Raw genomic sequence first — 14,519 nt, 5'->3', positions numbered from 1 at the left:
TCCACATCTCAATGATGCTGGAGATTGTGCTAAAGGAGCCCCGACCAAGTATTGAGTACAGAAATCAACATACTAGAACTGGAACTTACCTGTTTTGCAAATCTTTTTTTGATTGATATATGAAAGTTTCACTTTTTGAAATAAGTTACAAAAGATAATGAACTTTTTCACGATATTCAAATTTTTTTTTAGATGCACCTGTATGCCGTTAATGAAAAGTAAACACTTTTTTACTGGACAAACAAAAATATTATGACTGAATAACAGCGTAAATTACAGTCTGGGATCATATGGGGTTGAGTTTATAATCACAGAATTTTATTTTAGAGTGAATGAAAGCATTATAAATGATAAAGAACTGAACATATGGTAATTAAGGATATCTGAGTAAAACATCTTCCATACAGTATTGTGATTTTGTTGAAAAAAAAATTGAAGACAACAGTTGTAACATTTCATACCATTACCATCAAACTCCTCCTTGTAAAAAATGCAGACCCTCAGAAGTGAGGCAGGATAAATCCATTGGCATAGGCTGAAACTGATCTCTTAGTCTTGTAGGGTACAAATATTTGCTCCAGGAATTAATTGCATATAAAAGGGCAACGAAAGTGTGCAAGCTTCAAGAAATTTCTGTGATTGAAGATGATATTTCCACTTGATCAGCATCCCCGTGCCCAAAGAATCATATTTTTCACCGGCTGGGTTTCCTGGTCAGCACTTTCACATTGTCTTCAGTTTGGCTTCCTTGCTGTGACTCAGTGGGGCAGTCTCTGCCATGGCACCTTAGCAGCCTCAGTGAAGGTTTTGAAGACCAACAGGCAGATCTAAAGCGGCTGTTCGCAGGGTGGGTTACCTGAACACTCCCACATTGATTGATAAGGCCACCTCTGGTTTCCGGTTTTTAGTTGGGCCCGACTTCTTGGACCCAATATCTTGTGAACATTCTCCAGTGGCAGAACGCCCCCTTAATGAACAACATAAAAAGTACAAAAAATGGAGTTAGTAAGACTTAATGTTTTTGAAAAAAAAAAAATCTCATGCTCACTGCATTTATTTGATCAAAAATACAAACAATGTTGAAAATATTTGTGACCCCTTTTGTGGAATGCTTGATACTTTTTTTGTCAGGCAGTTCAAAATCAGTGAAACATTATACATGTCTTTATAAATTAATTTAATGCATCCTAGCTGAATAAAGATACTAATTAAAAATAAATATTACTGACAAAGACCAAACATTACAGCATTTTTTACTACATATTTAATCAATCAAATGAAATCAGCAAACACTGACAAACCTATATCTATATAATCTTGGAGAGTGACAATAAAAACAAAACAAAAGATGCACCTTGTGTTGTGAATCACTGCCTCCTCCCCGAGTCTCTGCTGACCAATCTCATCTTCCAGAGTAATGAATTCTTTATTATTGTCTATTAGCAGATTCTACACACATGCAAATACAAACAAAACAAAAAAAAGGGACAGAGAAAGGCATTACTGGAAACCCCCCAGCAATGTGATATTCCACTGTTAAATATCTTTAGTAACTTAACTCAAAAAGGGTACAAACATTTGGGGACGGGTTATCTCTTTACCTGACCAACAGCAGATTAGAATTTTAGACAGTTTCTACAGTAGCTTCCCCAACAGTAGTCAAACAGATTTTGGATTATATTTACCTTGACACCTATAATATCTCCATCTTTCAGGTAGAAGGGAGCAGCCTGGAGACTCTCAGCTTTCCTCTTCTTCTTTTTTTTTGAAACCTGCTGTGTCTGGGATTATTCAGAAGTGATTATTCAAGTATACTCAACTCTCACCTAAAAACATACTGTAATCCCATTTTAACACCCTCTTCTCACCCAGTTGGAAATGGGCATCCAGGTGTGCTTGTCAGGCAGGTGTTTAGCCAGGAGCAGGTTGTCAGGAGTGAGACCATACTGGGAGGCCAGAGCAGCGTACAGGCCCCTGGGGGTGCCGTCCCGCCCTGTGTCCCACAAGAACTCCTCAGAAGGATAATACGCCTTCTCTCCTGGCACCCCGATCTGAACCTTCAGTAATAAATCCTTCAGGCTGTAGAGATAAAGAGAAAAGAATGATCAGTGTTTTTCAGTTTCAATCTTCCATGGATTTGATCAATCGCCTCATTATCTGTATTGTTGTCAGAAAGTCTCACCCCAGATCCTCCTCTTTCATCAGCCTCTGAACGCACAACTCTGCCCCATTCCCCAGCTTCAGCTTCCTACAGGAAAAAAAGGACTTCAACCCCACATACAGTACAATGAAAAGTTTCACATGCTTTTCCACCATCACCAGTGTTCAGTGTTTCCATTACAGCACCATTCATGAGCATGAAGGAAATCCAAAGCTAGCAACCTGAGTGTCTGCTGGTTTCCTCTGAGTATCCTGGACAGTGTCTTGCCCTCTAGCAGCCATACACGCAGAAATGCAGGACTGGGCACACACACATCCTGAAGTGCCGGCAGAGTCATCATCTACAAAAACACAAATGTGGCTTTTCTCAAGGGATGGTGGGTGCAGTGTTTATAAGGATCTGATACAGCAGTGCTCATTTTACTGGCACTGTTTTACACTGCAGCCAAAAGCATACACTACTGCTCAACAGTTTGGGGTTTTTGAAAGATGTCTCTTATGATCAACTTTGAATGGTAGAGTACAGTACTTCTTTGTTCACTAGCTTCTCTACCTTTTCTTTCAATTGTTTAATCATTAAATGAGTGATGGGTGATAAGTGTACTCACAAAAGGTGAATTGTGTAAATTTGTTTTGATACTAAAATATTTGATCTTATTCCAATTTAATATATATAGAGTGCTGTCTAACAATTAATCATGATTAATCGCATCCAAAATAAGAGTTGTTTACATAATATATGTTTGTCCTGTGTATATTTATTATCTATATATAAAGACACACACATACAGCATGTTTTGAAAATATTTACATGTATATATTTATATTCATATAATTTTCTATTATATATATATAAATATATTTAACATATAAATGTAAAATTTTTCTTAAATATTAATACATGCATGTGTGTATTTATTTATACATATACATATATATATATATATATATATAAATAATAAATATACACAGTACACACATATACTATGTAAACAAAACTATTATTTTGGATGTGATTAATCGCGATCAATCATTTAACGGCACTAAGAACAATTAATATGCTATTTGTAGGCTGCCTTTTTGAGTACACTAAAAGTATAGGGAAATTAACCAAACAGAAAGCACCACACACAAGTACAGCTTTTCTTGACGCATTTTGATATTAGAATAAACTTTTCTTTTAAAAATTCAAATACAAAACGTGTATATGTAGAAACTGTATAACCGATTTAGCTAATTTTGCCTTAAAAAAATAAATTAAAAAAAGATAAGAGATACATTTGGATTCGGGAATCATCTGACCATTAATCAAAGACATTAAAGTCAGTAAATAACAAATATAGATAGATTTAAAAAAAAAAAGACTTCCAGTGCAAACGCTGTAAACATTGTACACTTTGACGGCATTGTTTGTATATTTTGTGTCATCTAGTGTTATAGTAAAACCATACACAATGGTGATTATCAAAACAAGTTATCACGCAAAATCAGGACTTGTGACAGGTATTTTTTATATATTCTGTTTGGAAGGGCTGTTAAGGCCAAAGAATCCGCACAGCCTTGCAAAGTATACTTCATTTTACTCGTACGCATACACCAACCAATATGCTTTTTCGCCAAATTGCAATACCTCTCCTGGCCTAACGGGGCCAGTGTTTGCGCAATCTCTCGCCATGACTTAAAACCCATATAAATATACAAATGAGGATATTTTCTAACCTCTTACAATCTCTCGTCTATGTAGGCCTCCATTGTCACTGCTGCTAAAGCGTATTCCGGTTTATTCTGATTATGCAGTTTTTCTTCGGCTACCTTGTGAATCGATACCCCCACGGCAGGGTTGCCACCTTGCAGATAAACGAATTACTGCAAGAGGGTTAAATGCGTGTGTGTGACCTGAGCTTACAAAGTACGGCGGTGCGCGTACTATTCCGTTGACGAAATTTGCATCACGCGTACTGTACACAGTCCCTTGCGTACGCGTAAAAAGTGAAGTATGCTTTGGCCTTTAGGATTACGTGGGGAAAGTGTTGGGAAACATTTCTGCAATTACACACTTCACCTGTAAGTTATCATTATCAGTTGCCATCATTATTGCTGTGAGTAGTGATTGCCAACCTGAGTCTTGAGATCATCAAGTGAAGCCTCCTCTGATATCTCCACATGACCAATGAATCTTATCTCTGATCCAGACCCCTCTGAAACACCAGGACACCCACATATAAACAAGCAGAAACCAGAGATATTGCCCAAGCAGTCATGATCTGACAGAAACAACAAATCTCACTTGGGTTTTAGAAAATGTGCTAAAAGTCGAACCTGTGGTGAGCCCCTCAATACTCAGGCACTCTGCTGTGTGGTTCAGCTCTGGAACGCTGGAGCTGTCAATCGCGTCTATGTACATCTTCACAGACAGTTTGAGGTAACCCTGAAATTGAGATAAGATGAAAGAAAGCTGTTTGAAAAGTTTTATTTCCTTCTTACATAAGAAATCATCCAAAACTGAAAATGCACCTTTGGAGGCAGCCGCCCCTGCACCAGCACCAGTGTGTCCCCATGAATGACCTTTGCTTCTTTCAGAGATGCATTCTGGGAGACAAGAGCAAACAGGAGTAAAATATTTTAAATCATAGCAAATTGAGAAAGAGATTGGTATTCATTTTTATACCTCATCCATAAGTGGCTCTCCAATTTCCTCACACCAGTCCACTCTCCTTAAGTGCCATGACTCACCTAGAGAGAGAAATCTTTCATTAATAAATCTGAGAAAGCTAGCCAAGTTAAATATGTCATTAAAAAGCAAACATCTGAACAATTTTACCATCAAGTTTCGCCATCTGCAACATTTCCTTAAGGCACTGGAATAAAAGGAACCAGCATTTTAAAACTTTTTCCCCGAGAACACAGCTAAAATTACATATACAATCCAGAGAGTTCACCTCTTTGATGGTTAGAGACTCCTCTACAATAATCTCTAGCTCCTGACCAACTGAAGGCGCTAGACCAACACTGAAGTACAAGAACAACTGCATAGAGAAAAGATATTTTCTCATTACAGAAAAGTTGTGATACGCCTCACATTCACACATGCGCAAACTGTATGAACACACCTGTGTTGCTTTTGGCACTGGTCCGGGACACAGGTAGAGTGAAGTCATCAACCTGATCCCTGCATCCCGAACACTCAAATGCTCATAAACTAGAACACACAGAAACCCGTTTAGCATGTACACCTTTAGCGGGATCACATTAGCAGGGGTGCTGATGACGGTTTTGAGAAGATACCTGGAGGTAAAAGTTGTCCAGTTCTATCCATTTGCCTCAGACAACATTCAACACCTAAACACAGAATAAAAATAAATTAGATACTGATCTGAACACAGAGGGAGACAAAAGCTCTTCCCTGATGCTTATTGATTATTGAGCATTTTCCATGTTAATGAGCATTATTGTCTATTACTAGATATTACTGAGTATTATTATATAGTGTTATTACCACTGAGCTCATCCTGTAAGCGAAGTTCCTCAAGAGCTTTTTCCTTCACCTCCACCAGCAGCTGCAAGAGTCACACACAGCAAATCAGGACACCTGTACTACAACCAGAGCTGTGCACAACACAGTATTACTGTCAACTAAAATAAACTAACATTACTAAAACTGAGATTGAACTAAAAATAAATATAAAAACAAAAAACTAATAAAAATGACAAAAGCACAAACTTAATCAAACTTAAATTAATACAAACTATAAAAATTAATTTGCAAAAATTATGATTAAATTAATTAATACAAAATTATTAAATATTATAATAGCATAAAAATAATACCAAAATAACACAAGTGTGTGTACATGCATGTTTTCATTCTGACCATGTTCCCTGAAGCTGAGACTTTACTCCTTTTCTTCCCTTGCTCCTCCTCCTCCTCTTCCTCCTTCATGCCGCTCTGTGGGCAAAACTCCACCTGCAGCCAGCGGCAGTCTGAGGGCGTTGTCACAGTGACCATGTCACCGCTGAGGCTGAAGATACTGCAGAAAATCACGGCTCCTATTATATCAGTGTTTACGGTATATTTACTTCTCTAGTATCAGTGTTGTGAAATGTTACTTTTAAAAGCATCACATTATTGCATTAATATCTCATCACAAAAACAAGACAAACATTGTCAGAACTTTTATTAATGTAATTGCATAAGGCAAGTTGCCTTAAGCAATTTTAAAAAAGACACCTGGTTTTAAAATGAGTGAAATAGGCAGTATAAAATAATGCAGACCTGCTACTGAAAATTGTGTCAATAATAATAAAAACAAATCTTGGTTACACTTTATTTTAAGGTGTCCTTGTTACATTGTAATTATACATTTAAGTACGGAGTAATATTAATTAACTACATGTACTTACTATATGGTTAGGGTTAGGATTAGGGTTTAGCATTGGGTTACTTGCATGTTATTATGCACAATTAATTGTTATAATAATAATAATAATAATAATAATAATAAGTACACGTAACCTTAAAATAAAGTGTTACCCATTTCTTTGCTCTTTATTTTATTAGATTTCATAAATATCTTAATTTCTTTTTCTAAAATCTATTTGATGAACGAGTCTTATGGGTTTGAAACAACATAAGAAATGATAAATGATGACAGAATTTTCATTTTTGGGTGAACTAACTTAAATTGAGTGCGTTTAATATGAATTTTTGCTGTGTTAAAAAAAAATGGTATCAAGGCATCCTTTACCTGCTGTCTAGTTCCTCTGGCTGCAGTAGCAGCAGGGCGTCTCCGTCCTTCAGAGACAGCTCTCGTAGTGTCCTCTGCATGTCCTGAGGTGGGAAAACCCTCCACCCACTCGCCCCGCCCCCACTGGCCCCTGGACGGCTCTGCTCCTGACACAGAAGGGCCTCTTGAGGCCCTAGAGCCTCGAGCACTGTACAAAGAGTGGCCCCACCAGCAAAGCCCTTCATGGAACGCAGCAGACCGGATCCATCAGCGTCTTCAACCCCTGACCCATCCCCACATCCTAGCTCCTCCACAGAGGGACGCAGCACGGTCAGCAAAACAGGCTCCATTTCGATGCCAGTTTTCACCGTCACACCACTGACCTGAAAGAAAGAGAGGCAAAAGGAAAACATCAATTTGGGTTTAACTATTTTAAATTGCAATCCATTTACATCTCTTTTCCACCAACGAGGTGCCAATGTCAAAGCCGGTGCTTAATCTGGCTTGATGCATCACACAGAAGAAATGGCGGTTCTGAAAAAAGCATTATGCTCTGCAAAAAGGTGATAAGTTAAATGACTTTGGATGTTTGTATGTTCTCAAAACTAGGAGTAAGATTTATAAACCAAGATTGTGAGGCACCATGTTTATTTGTGGGCGTCAGTGTCAGTGGAAACATTATCAATTTCATAATAAATCTATATGACCACTGATGAAGTAGGTGCTCACCTCTCTTCCATTCCACACAAAGAGATCAGAGCCATTAGACACACCTGCACTATACAGGGATATCTGGTCATCTGAAACAACACAAGAGACACTTGAACAGTTGTTAAAAAAATAACCATGCACACTTGGCGTCGGTAAGATTTTATAATGTTTTTAAAGAAGTCACTTATGTTAACCAAGGCATTTTATTATAAACACAGTAAAAACATTTATGTAATGTTTAAAATAAGCATTTCTATTTGAATATATTCTAAAACATAATTTATTCCTGTGATTGCAAAGCTGAATTTTCATCAGCCATTACTCCAGTCTTTAGTGTCACATGATCCTTCACAAATCGTTCTAATGTGATGATTTGCTGCTTTCTTATTATTATCAAAGCCAAAAATTGTTGTGCTGCTTCATATTTTTGTGATGCATTTTTTCAGGATTTTTTGTTGAATAGAAAGTAAAAAAAACAGCATTTATTTGAAGTAGATGATGACACTGCCACTTTTGTCCCTGCTGAATAAAAGGTATTAAGTTCTTACAAAAAGTGCAAAAATTGTGTGTTCACCTGTTAGTGTATCATACAAATGTAACCCAGCTGGCACATTCTTAGCCAATGTCAATGCCATGTCTCCTTCCCAAAGATCTTGCATCTATGAAACCAAGGTCAAAGGTCAGAGAAAACTCAACATATTCTGTCAGATCTACTTTAAATCATCTCCATTAAAACTGCTTTTGCTCATGTAGCCAAAAATGACCATCGACTATCACTGAAAATTAATGACATTAGGTCATACTGTTACTGAAAAACTGCAGCATGTGTGAGCACAGCTAAGGAAGGAGGACTAGAAATAGATTAGTGATGTCACCTGGTAGATGGCCAATCGCAGGTCTCCCACAGTCTTTCTGCGGTCAAAGGTGACTGTGATGGAGTCTTCGTCTGGAGATACGGGGTGCAGGGCTCCATTTTGGTAGTGGTAATGAGGGGCCAAATGCAGCCGCACTTCAATGCTGTTGCTGCTGGCATCAAACTCAGCTCTACAAGAGACAGATGATTTTAACATTGCATAAATGCCCAATGCTGAATGTGTGAGCGTTTATGAGTATATAAAACCACCTTCTCTGCTGAAGTCTTGCATTCTCCTCTTGTACCACCTCCACCAGGTGAGGAGGCACTTTGTACGCAGGGTTTCCTATGGCTGTTTAAAAAGACACACAAAAATAGCCTTTTGTATAATAACGTTTCAGTATTTAAATGGATTTGCACCACATATGCACACACAGAGTCCAAAATGAACACTTGCTAAGCACTAAAAGCAATAAAATTTGCTTTTGTTTCACATGTGGTAAAAAATGGCCATTATAAGCGTGACTAAGAGTTAAAGCTGGACCCTGTGCACTGCACATACACACAACATACCCTCTGGAGGTCTTTTCATAGTTGTCTTCCTGTAAAATAGCATGTAGGCACTCTCTTTTCCCTGAAACTGCTTCTCTATGTCCTTCTCCGTAACGGCCGTCACAGTGGAGTCATTCAGGTCAAACCAATGACATCCGTCAGGGCCTTCAGTGTCTCCTGCCATTTCTGGCTCAGTGTTCTCTGGGCTGTTATTGGCTGAAGTTGAAGTGACTGCCTCTGTTGGACCGGGTTCTGTTGTTGCAGGACCAGCAGCTTTCAGAGCTACACGGGTTCCATTGGAGACCAGGATAAACACTTCAGGGTGGTTCTGAAGAAACTGATGGATGACAAAATGGTCAGTATGAATGCTTACGTTCAGTTACACTATGCTAGCATTTCAACTACAAAAGAAACATTTTATGTTGCAGCACTGCTATTATTGGCCTGTATCATAAATTACTAATATATTCTACTAATTTTACTATTCTAATAAGTAACTGTGGATAAACATTTAATACCATTCAAAAATTTAGGATCAGTAAGATTTAAAAAAAAAAGTGTGTCTCTTATGTTAAACAAGGCAACATTTAAACGAATAGAAAGTTTAAAAAAAAAGTTAATTAAAAAAATAAAATAAATAACCTCCTTGGCTCCAAGCTTTTGAACATTAGTCTATTACTGTATCTGTGTGAAGATTAGCGTACAACTTCAGAACCCCAACCTTGCTGATGGTGCCATACTGTTTTTTATATTTTTTGCTCCATGGCGTGCCCGTTTTATTCATCAGCTTTTGGCCCAGCTGGTCTACAAGCACACATTTTGACTCCTCCTGACAAAAAACAAGTGAAAATCAGCACGTGAAATTTTAGGACTACAAAGTTTAAGAAATATTGATTACAGTTATCCTGCCTTTCAAAACAGAATATGCTCATAATTTCCCTTTATTGTGCTGTGAAAGAAATTATATTTTCTTGATTCAGATGGAATTTCATCATTGTATACATTAAATAACTGCTACAAATCCAAAAGTGTTCAAACATCTACTTACAGTCTTGCATAGCTTTAGAGCTTTATGGTGTAATGGCGTACCTGAGCCAGAACGTCAGTAAGAACAGAGAGTGGATCCTCTGCGTCAACAGAATTTTCACTCTCTTTCTTTCTTTCCCCAACTTTGTCCTCTTGTCTCTGGGTTTTCGCTTTCCCTTTTACCTCTTCCTCCTGAGGAAAAAAAAAAATTTAAATAATAAATAGTGGTTACTTGTCACTTTTGGATTGGACTGGTTAATACTGAACCATAGATAAAGACTGCAATAAAAAACAACAGACTGACCGGTGCCTCCCAGTGGCCGAGCTGATCGATGTCTTTGATGTAGACATGATAATGACCTCCATAACAGCCTCCTTTATGTATAATGACAGAGAAGAGCTCGTACGAATACTCTGAGTCTGGCCAATTGTTCTGTTAGAAACACAGCATTTGTTAAACCCTTGCTCTGAATTTGAGTTGCTGTGGTCATTATAGCTCTCCATCTAGAGCTGTGCCTCTAGTTTCTGCTTGAAATAACAATCTCAACAGCTGCTAACAGGATGGTAACTCTGAGCTTGCAGTGGATTCTAAAATACACGACCAGATATCATACACTGTTCAGTGCAGAATCTCCACCAGTAACACAGACTTATCTTACTTGGCTGGAGAGTTTGGAACATGTATCTGTGTGCGATCCGGCTCTGGTACCTGCTCACAAAATGGTCTGAGGTTGAATGTAAGAGGAAAAACGTAGCTCCCAGTCTCTTTGTAGCGCTCACACTTGGCAAAGTCAAAGTTGAACCTCAACAAAGAAATGGTCAGGAATGGTGGAAGTTCTCTCAGTTTAGCAGACTGCAACAAAAGACAAAGTTAAGCTGGTTTATAACCAGCTACAGTCGACTCATCTGAATGTGTATCTAGAATGGCTTTCACATGTTTATAAGGATCATATTACATGAGGAATCAAATTTCCTTGATCTATAACAATATCTATAGAATCCTGAAAATATGCATCATGGTTATCACTAAAATATTAAGCACAACTGTTTTCAACTGTGATAAAAGAAATGTTTCTCAACTGCCAAATCAGCATATTAGAATGATTTCTGAAGGATCAAGTGACAATCAATGCTAAAAATTCAGCTTTGCCATGACAGGAATACAATAGGCTATTTTTTAAAATATATTAAAATGGAAAAGTTATTTTAAATGTAATCAATAATTCACAGTGTTACTGTTTTTACAATCAAATCAATTAAATGCAGCCTTGGTGAGCATAAAAGAGACAACTCAAAAACATGAAAAAAAATCTTACAGACCTTAAACTTTTACCTCAGGGTAAATAATAATAATAAAAAATGACATGACCCCTTTAAAAAATATATATAACTGGGGATTTTGCAAAACTTCTTCAATGTGTAAGGCCTCGAAGGACAAATGAAAAGCATTACCTCAGATAAAAAAAAAAAAAGAGTGAGTTCTGAGAGGTGACTGACCTTAGCGGCCCTGACCAGCTGATCACATCTGCTGCAGCGGTACAGATTATTACCCTCAAACATCTCCTCCTCCACAAACATGTTCCACAGCGCCTCCTCTAGCCCACTCACACCACGCACTGACACAGTCAGGTCCAGAAAGTCCTCCTAAGAGAACAGAAATAGAAGCATTTAAATCTATTGTAACATTATAAATGTCTTTACGGTGACTTTTGGTCAAACGAATGTGTCCTTGCTATTAAAATTATTAATTTCTTAAAAAACTAAGAAATAAACCCAAACTTTTGAACAGTGTATCATAAATAATAAATATGCTCTGTTTTGTGCTGGTTATATTTAAAGTTGTCACAGTTGGACAGCTGGAAGCAAAAATAAGAGGAAAAAAGGGTACATTCTTTTTCTGACCTGTCTCTCACTAATATTGCCGCACTCCTTGCAGGTGATCTGGTTGACAAGCGTCCCGTGGTACAGCCGTTGTATGAGACTGCTGCCTGAAGTGCCTACTAAAGAGCTCTCCAGAGCACTGAACAGGATCCGGTTCAGCTCCTGCACATCCTGCTGACCCATTTCCTAAAGACAAAATCAAAACATAGGACCAAAGATTTGAACAAGCTGCTTGATCATTTTAGTTTTAGTAACTTTAACCAGACACTTTATGTGGAAACTGTTTGATTTACAAGCCACTGTTTGGTCTCAAACCAGAGTAAAGCACTCATTTCTATTTGAACGGTTGCTGATTTTGCCTTGAGCAAGATAATTTAGTTACATCATAGATGCTATTATCCAAAGTGACCCATGTGACCCTGGGAACCCACTTAACCCCAGATTACAAAGGGACTGTCGTTGCAATTTTCTTTGTTAGATGTAAATCTAAACCTGCTGCATGGACAGTAAGTACAGATCACAAAGTCTTTGCACCTCATTGTTCGTCCAGCCAAAACTGTCGGTCAGGTCTGTTGTGGAGGCTGTTTGTTCATCCACCAGCAGCAGATGACAAAACAGTCTCTGAAGCTCCAGAGGAATCACACGGACCTGAGAACACACAGACCCAGAAACATCGATCCATCTGGTCCTTATAAAAACTTATAAAGCCTTCTATTCATCTCCCACTTACACACATTCATACACACCTTCGAATCTGGTTTGCCCTTGTCAGACAGACATCCTAATTCATCCGGTCCGAGATGGAACAGCTCCTCTGCAAGAGATGATTTTATGTCAAAACATTAATTCACCCCAAAAATCTAATTCTGTCATTCTCATGTTGTTTTAACTCTGTATGGCTTTGGGGTTTATTTTTATATAAGTATCTTGGCCACTCCATCAATATAAAGTAAGTGTGGGCTGGGGCTGCGAAGCTTCAAATTTACAGAAAAGTAATTAGCAAAGAATAAGCGAGTCATTGAACTCAAGCATTAAACCCAAACATAGCATTTTACAAACCAACTGCAATAGTTATCATGAAAGTGTAATCTAAATATCATTTTATATAACATGTATGTGTACATTTTTACATTTACATTTAGTCATTTGGCAGACGCTTTTATCCAAAGCGACTTACAATTTTTAGTTTGCTTTGTGTGTTTTTGTGCATGAACATTACTCATGTTTCCAGTACACACACCTGTGTGTCATTACAACTGATCTTAAATTATAAAACCCACCCGAGAACTGCTAAAACCATATTAGACACGGGTTCACAAATATATGAAATAAGGAGGCGTCACATAATAAAGTGACGTGACTAGCTCCGAACAACTGATTTGAAAAAAGATTCATAAAATTTCGAAGCTTCATTATGAATTAGATGAATGATATGAATTAGAGAGGCCAGAATGCTATTGAGAAGTAAGTAAATAATGACAAAATGTTCATTTTAGACATATTGACCATTTTAACAATAATGAAATATCTGATTTCAGCCCGTCTTACCCCTAAACTCTGGTGTGAACAGCAGAGTCTGGATCAGGGAGTTGAGGTAACAGGTGCCACCCTGATTCTTGATCCCGCAGAGATTGATTTTCCCTCGGGGTGGTGGAGGCTCACTCTCTCTCCCCCTCACACCTGTGCCAGGTGTAGAAGAGGAAAAGCCATCCCCGTCCTCCTCAAACAGATCTCCAAACATGACCGCAGCTGCCTTGTAAAGCTTAGTTTTGGAAACCTCCTGTTCTTTACTGAACCGAGTTTCGTTTACTGTGAAAGAGAAGTGTTTCACCTCTTGCTATCTCATCTTGGTCTTCCCCAGCTCCCGATTAACAGTCAATGGGCTCACCCTGGAATACGATGATTTTACAGGACTAAACATCGCTTTTCCAAACCAAAAGTAGAACCGAATGCTCTTTTTGCCCCGTTTAAGTGTCGTGACGTTCCTCTGGATGAATCACAGGTGTCGTGAGTAAATCTCAGTCCTTAAAACGCAACGTGGACATCTGAGAGGTGACTGCACTGCTTCCATATTTCACCTTTGAGGTTTAAAATAACACTTTTTTTCGCCACAGCCGCTGAATTCGTTTCGTTTTATTAGACCGCTAACGTATTCGGTACATAATCCTTTTAAACTCGACTCTTTCATTCGAATCGACCAGTTTGTTAGTAGTAATAATGGAAGAATTGAAATCTGAGTGGAAAACCATTAATGTTTTTAGGACGCGGCCATGTTTGCTTGATGACACGTCAAGCCGCTGTGCATTGTGGTAGTTGTAGTTCTCCATGTTAACGGCCCTCCTAATCTTGTTTAGCGTAGAACTACATATTTCCTTCAACTGGCTGTATCTTGGTCTTATGGGTTCTGTAGTTTAAAGATACATATTTATATAATAAATCAGTTGTTATACACAAACGGCTAATACAAAATGAATGCATTACACATAAATGTTCATATTTAAATCTGTGAAACATAAACACTGATAAAACAGCGATAAAGTAAGATCAATTTATTGTAGTGCAAAGAGCAAGAGGTTAAATACATTTTTACATATAAATAATATTATTTATTA

At 37.9% G+C, this 14,519-nt stretch overlaps 1 protein-coding gene across 1 annotated transcript; it reads right to left on the bottom strand.

The window, feature by feature from the left end:
• Positions 1–298: 298 nt before the first annotated feature.
• usp40 (ubiquitin specific peptidase 40) lies at positions 299–14,208 on the bottom strand. The gene is made up of 31 exons (XM_079377712.1): positions 13,456–14,208; positions 12,654–12,721; positions 12,442–12,555; positions 11,929–12,093; positions 11,524–11,670; positions 10,736–10,879; positions 10,331–10,459; positions 10,090–10,218; positions 9,722–9,829; positions 9,022–9,337; positions 8,719–8,800; positions 8,471–8,639; positions 8,170–8,254; positions 7,614–7,684; positions 6,906–7,267; positions 6,032–6,188; positions 5,657–5,717; positions 5,446–5,499; positions 5,271–5,359; positions 5,100–5,186; positions 4,982–5,018; positions 4,829–4,893; positions 4,675–4,749; positions 4,480–4,588; positions 4,279–4,358; positions 2,383–2,501; positions 2,183–2,248; positions 1,869–2,079; positions 1,686–1,781; positions 1,355–1,449; positions 299–967 (listed from the first exon to the last, which is right to left on the bottom strand). Exons 1-31 carry the CDS (start codon positions 13,646–13,648, stop codon positions 853–855), a joined length of 3,798 nt encoding a protein of 1,265 aa, XP_079233838.1. The 5' UTR covers positions 13,649–14,208; the 3' UTR covers positions 299–852.
• Positions 14,209–14,519: the final 311 nt, after the last annotated feature.

This window comes from Barbus barbus, assembly GCF_936440315.1.
Source record: "Barbus barbus genome assembly, chromosome: 25".
Lineage (NCBI taxonomy): Eukaryota > Metazoa > Chordata > Actinopteri > Cypriniformes > Cyprinidae > Barbus > Barbus barbus.
The sequence above is the reverse complement of the archived record's forward strand: the minus strand, read 5'-3'. Positions and strand labels throughout refer to the sequence as shown.

Coding starts and splice junctions, on each gene's coding strand:
- usp40 (XM_079377712.1), bottom strand. CDS start 13,648: ATGTTTGGAGATCTGTTTGAGGAGGACGGGGATGGCTTTTCCTCTTCT. Junction 10,460..10,735: donor TCAGACCATTTTGTGAGCAG/GTACCAGAGCCG, acceptor TGTTTCTAACAG/AACAATTGGCCAGACTCAGA. Junction 1,450..1,685: donor GAGATATTATAGGTGTCAAG/GTAAATATAATC, acceptor GCATGTGTGTAG/AATCTGCTAATAGACAATAA.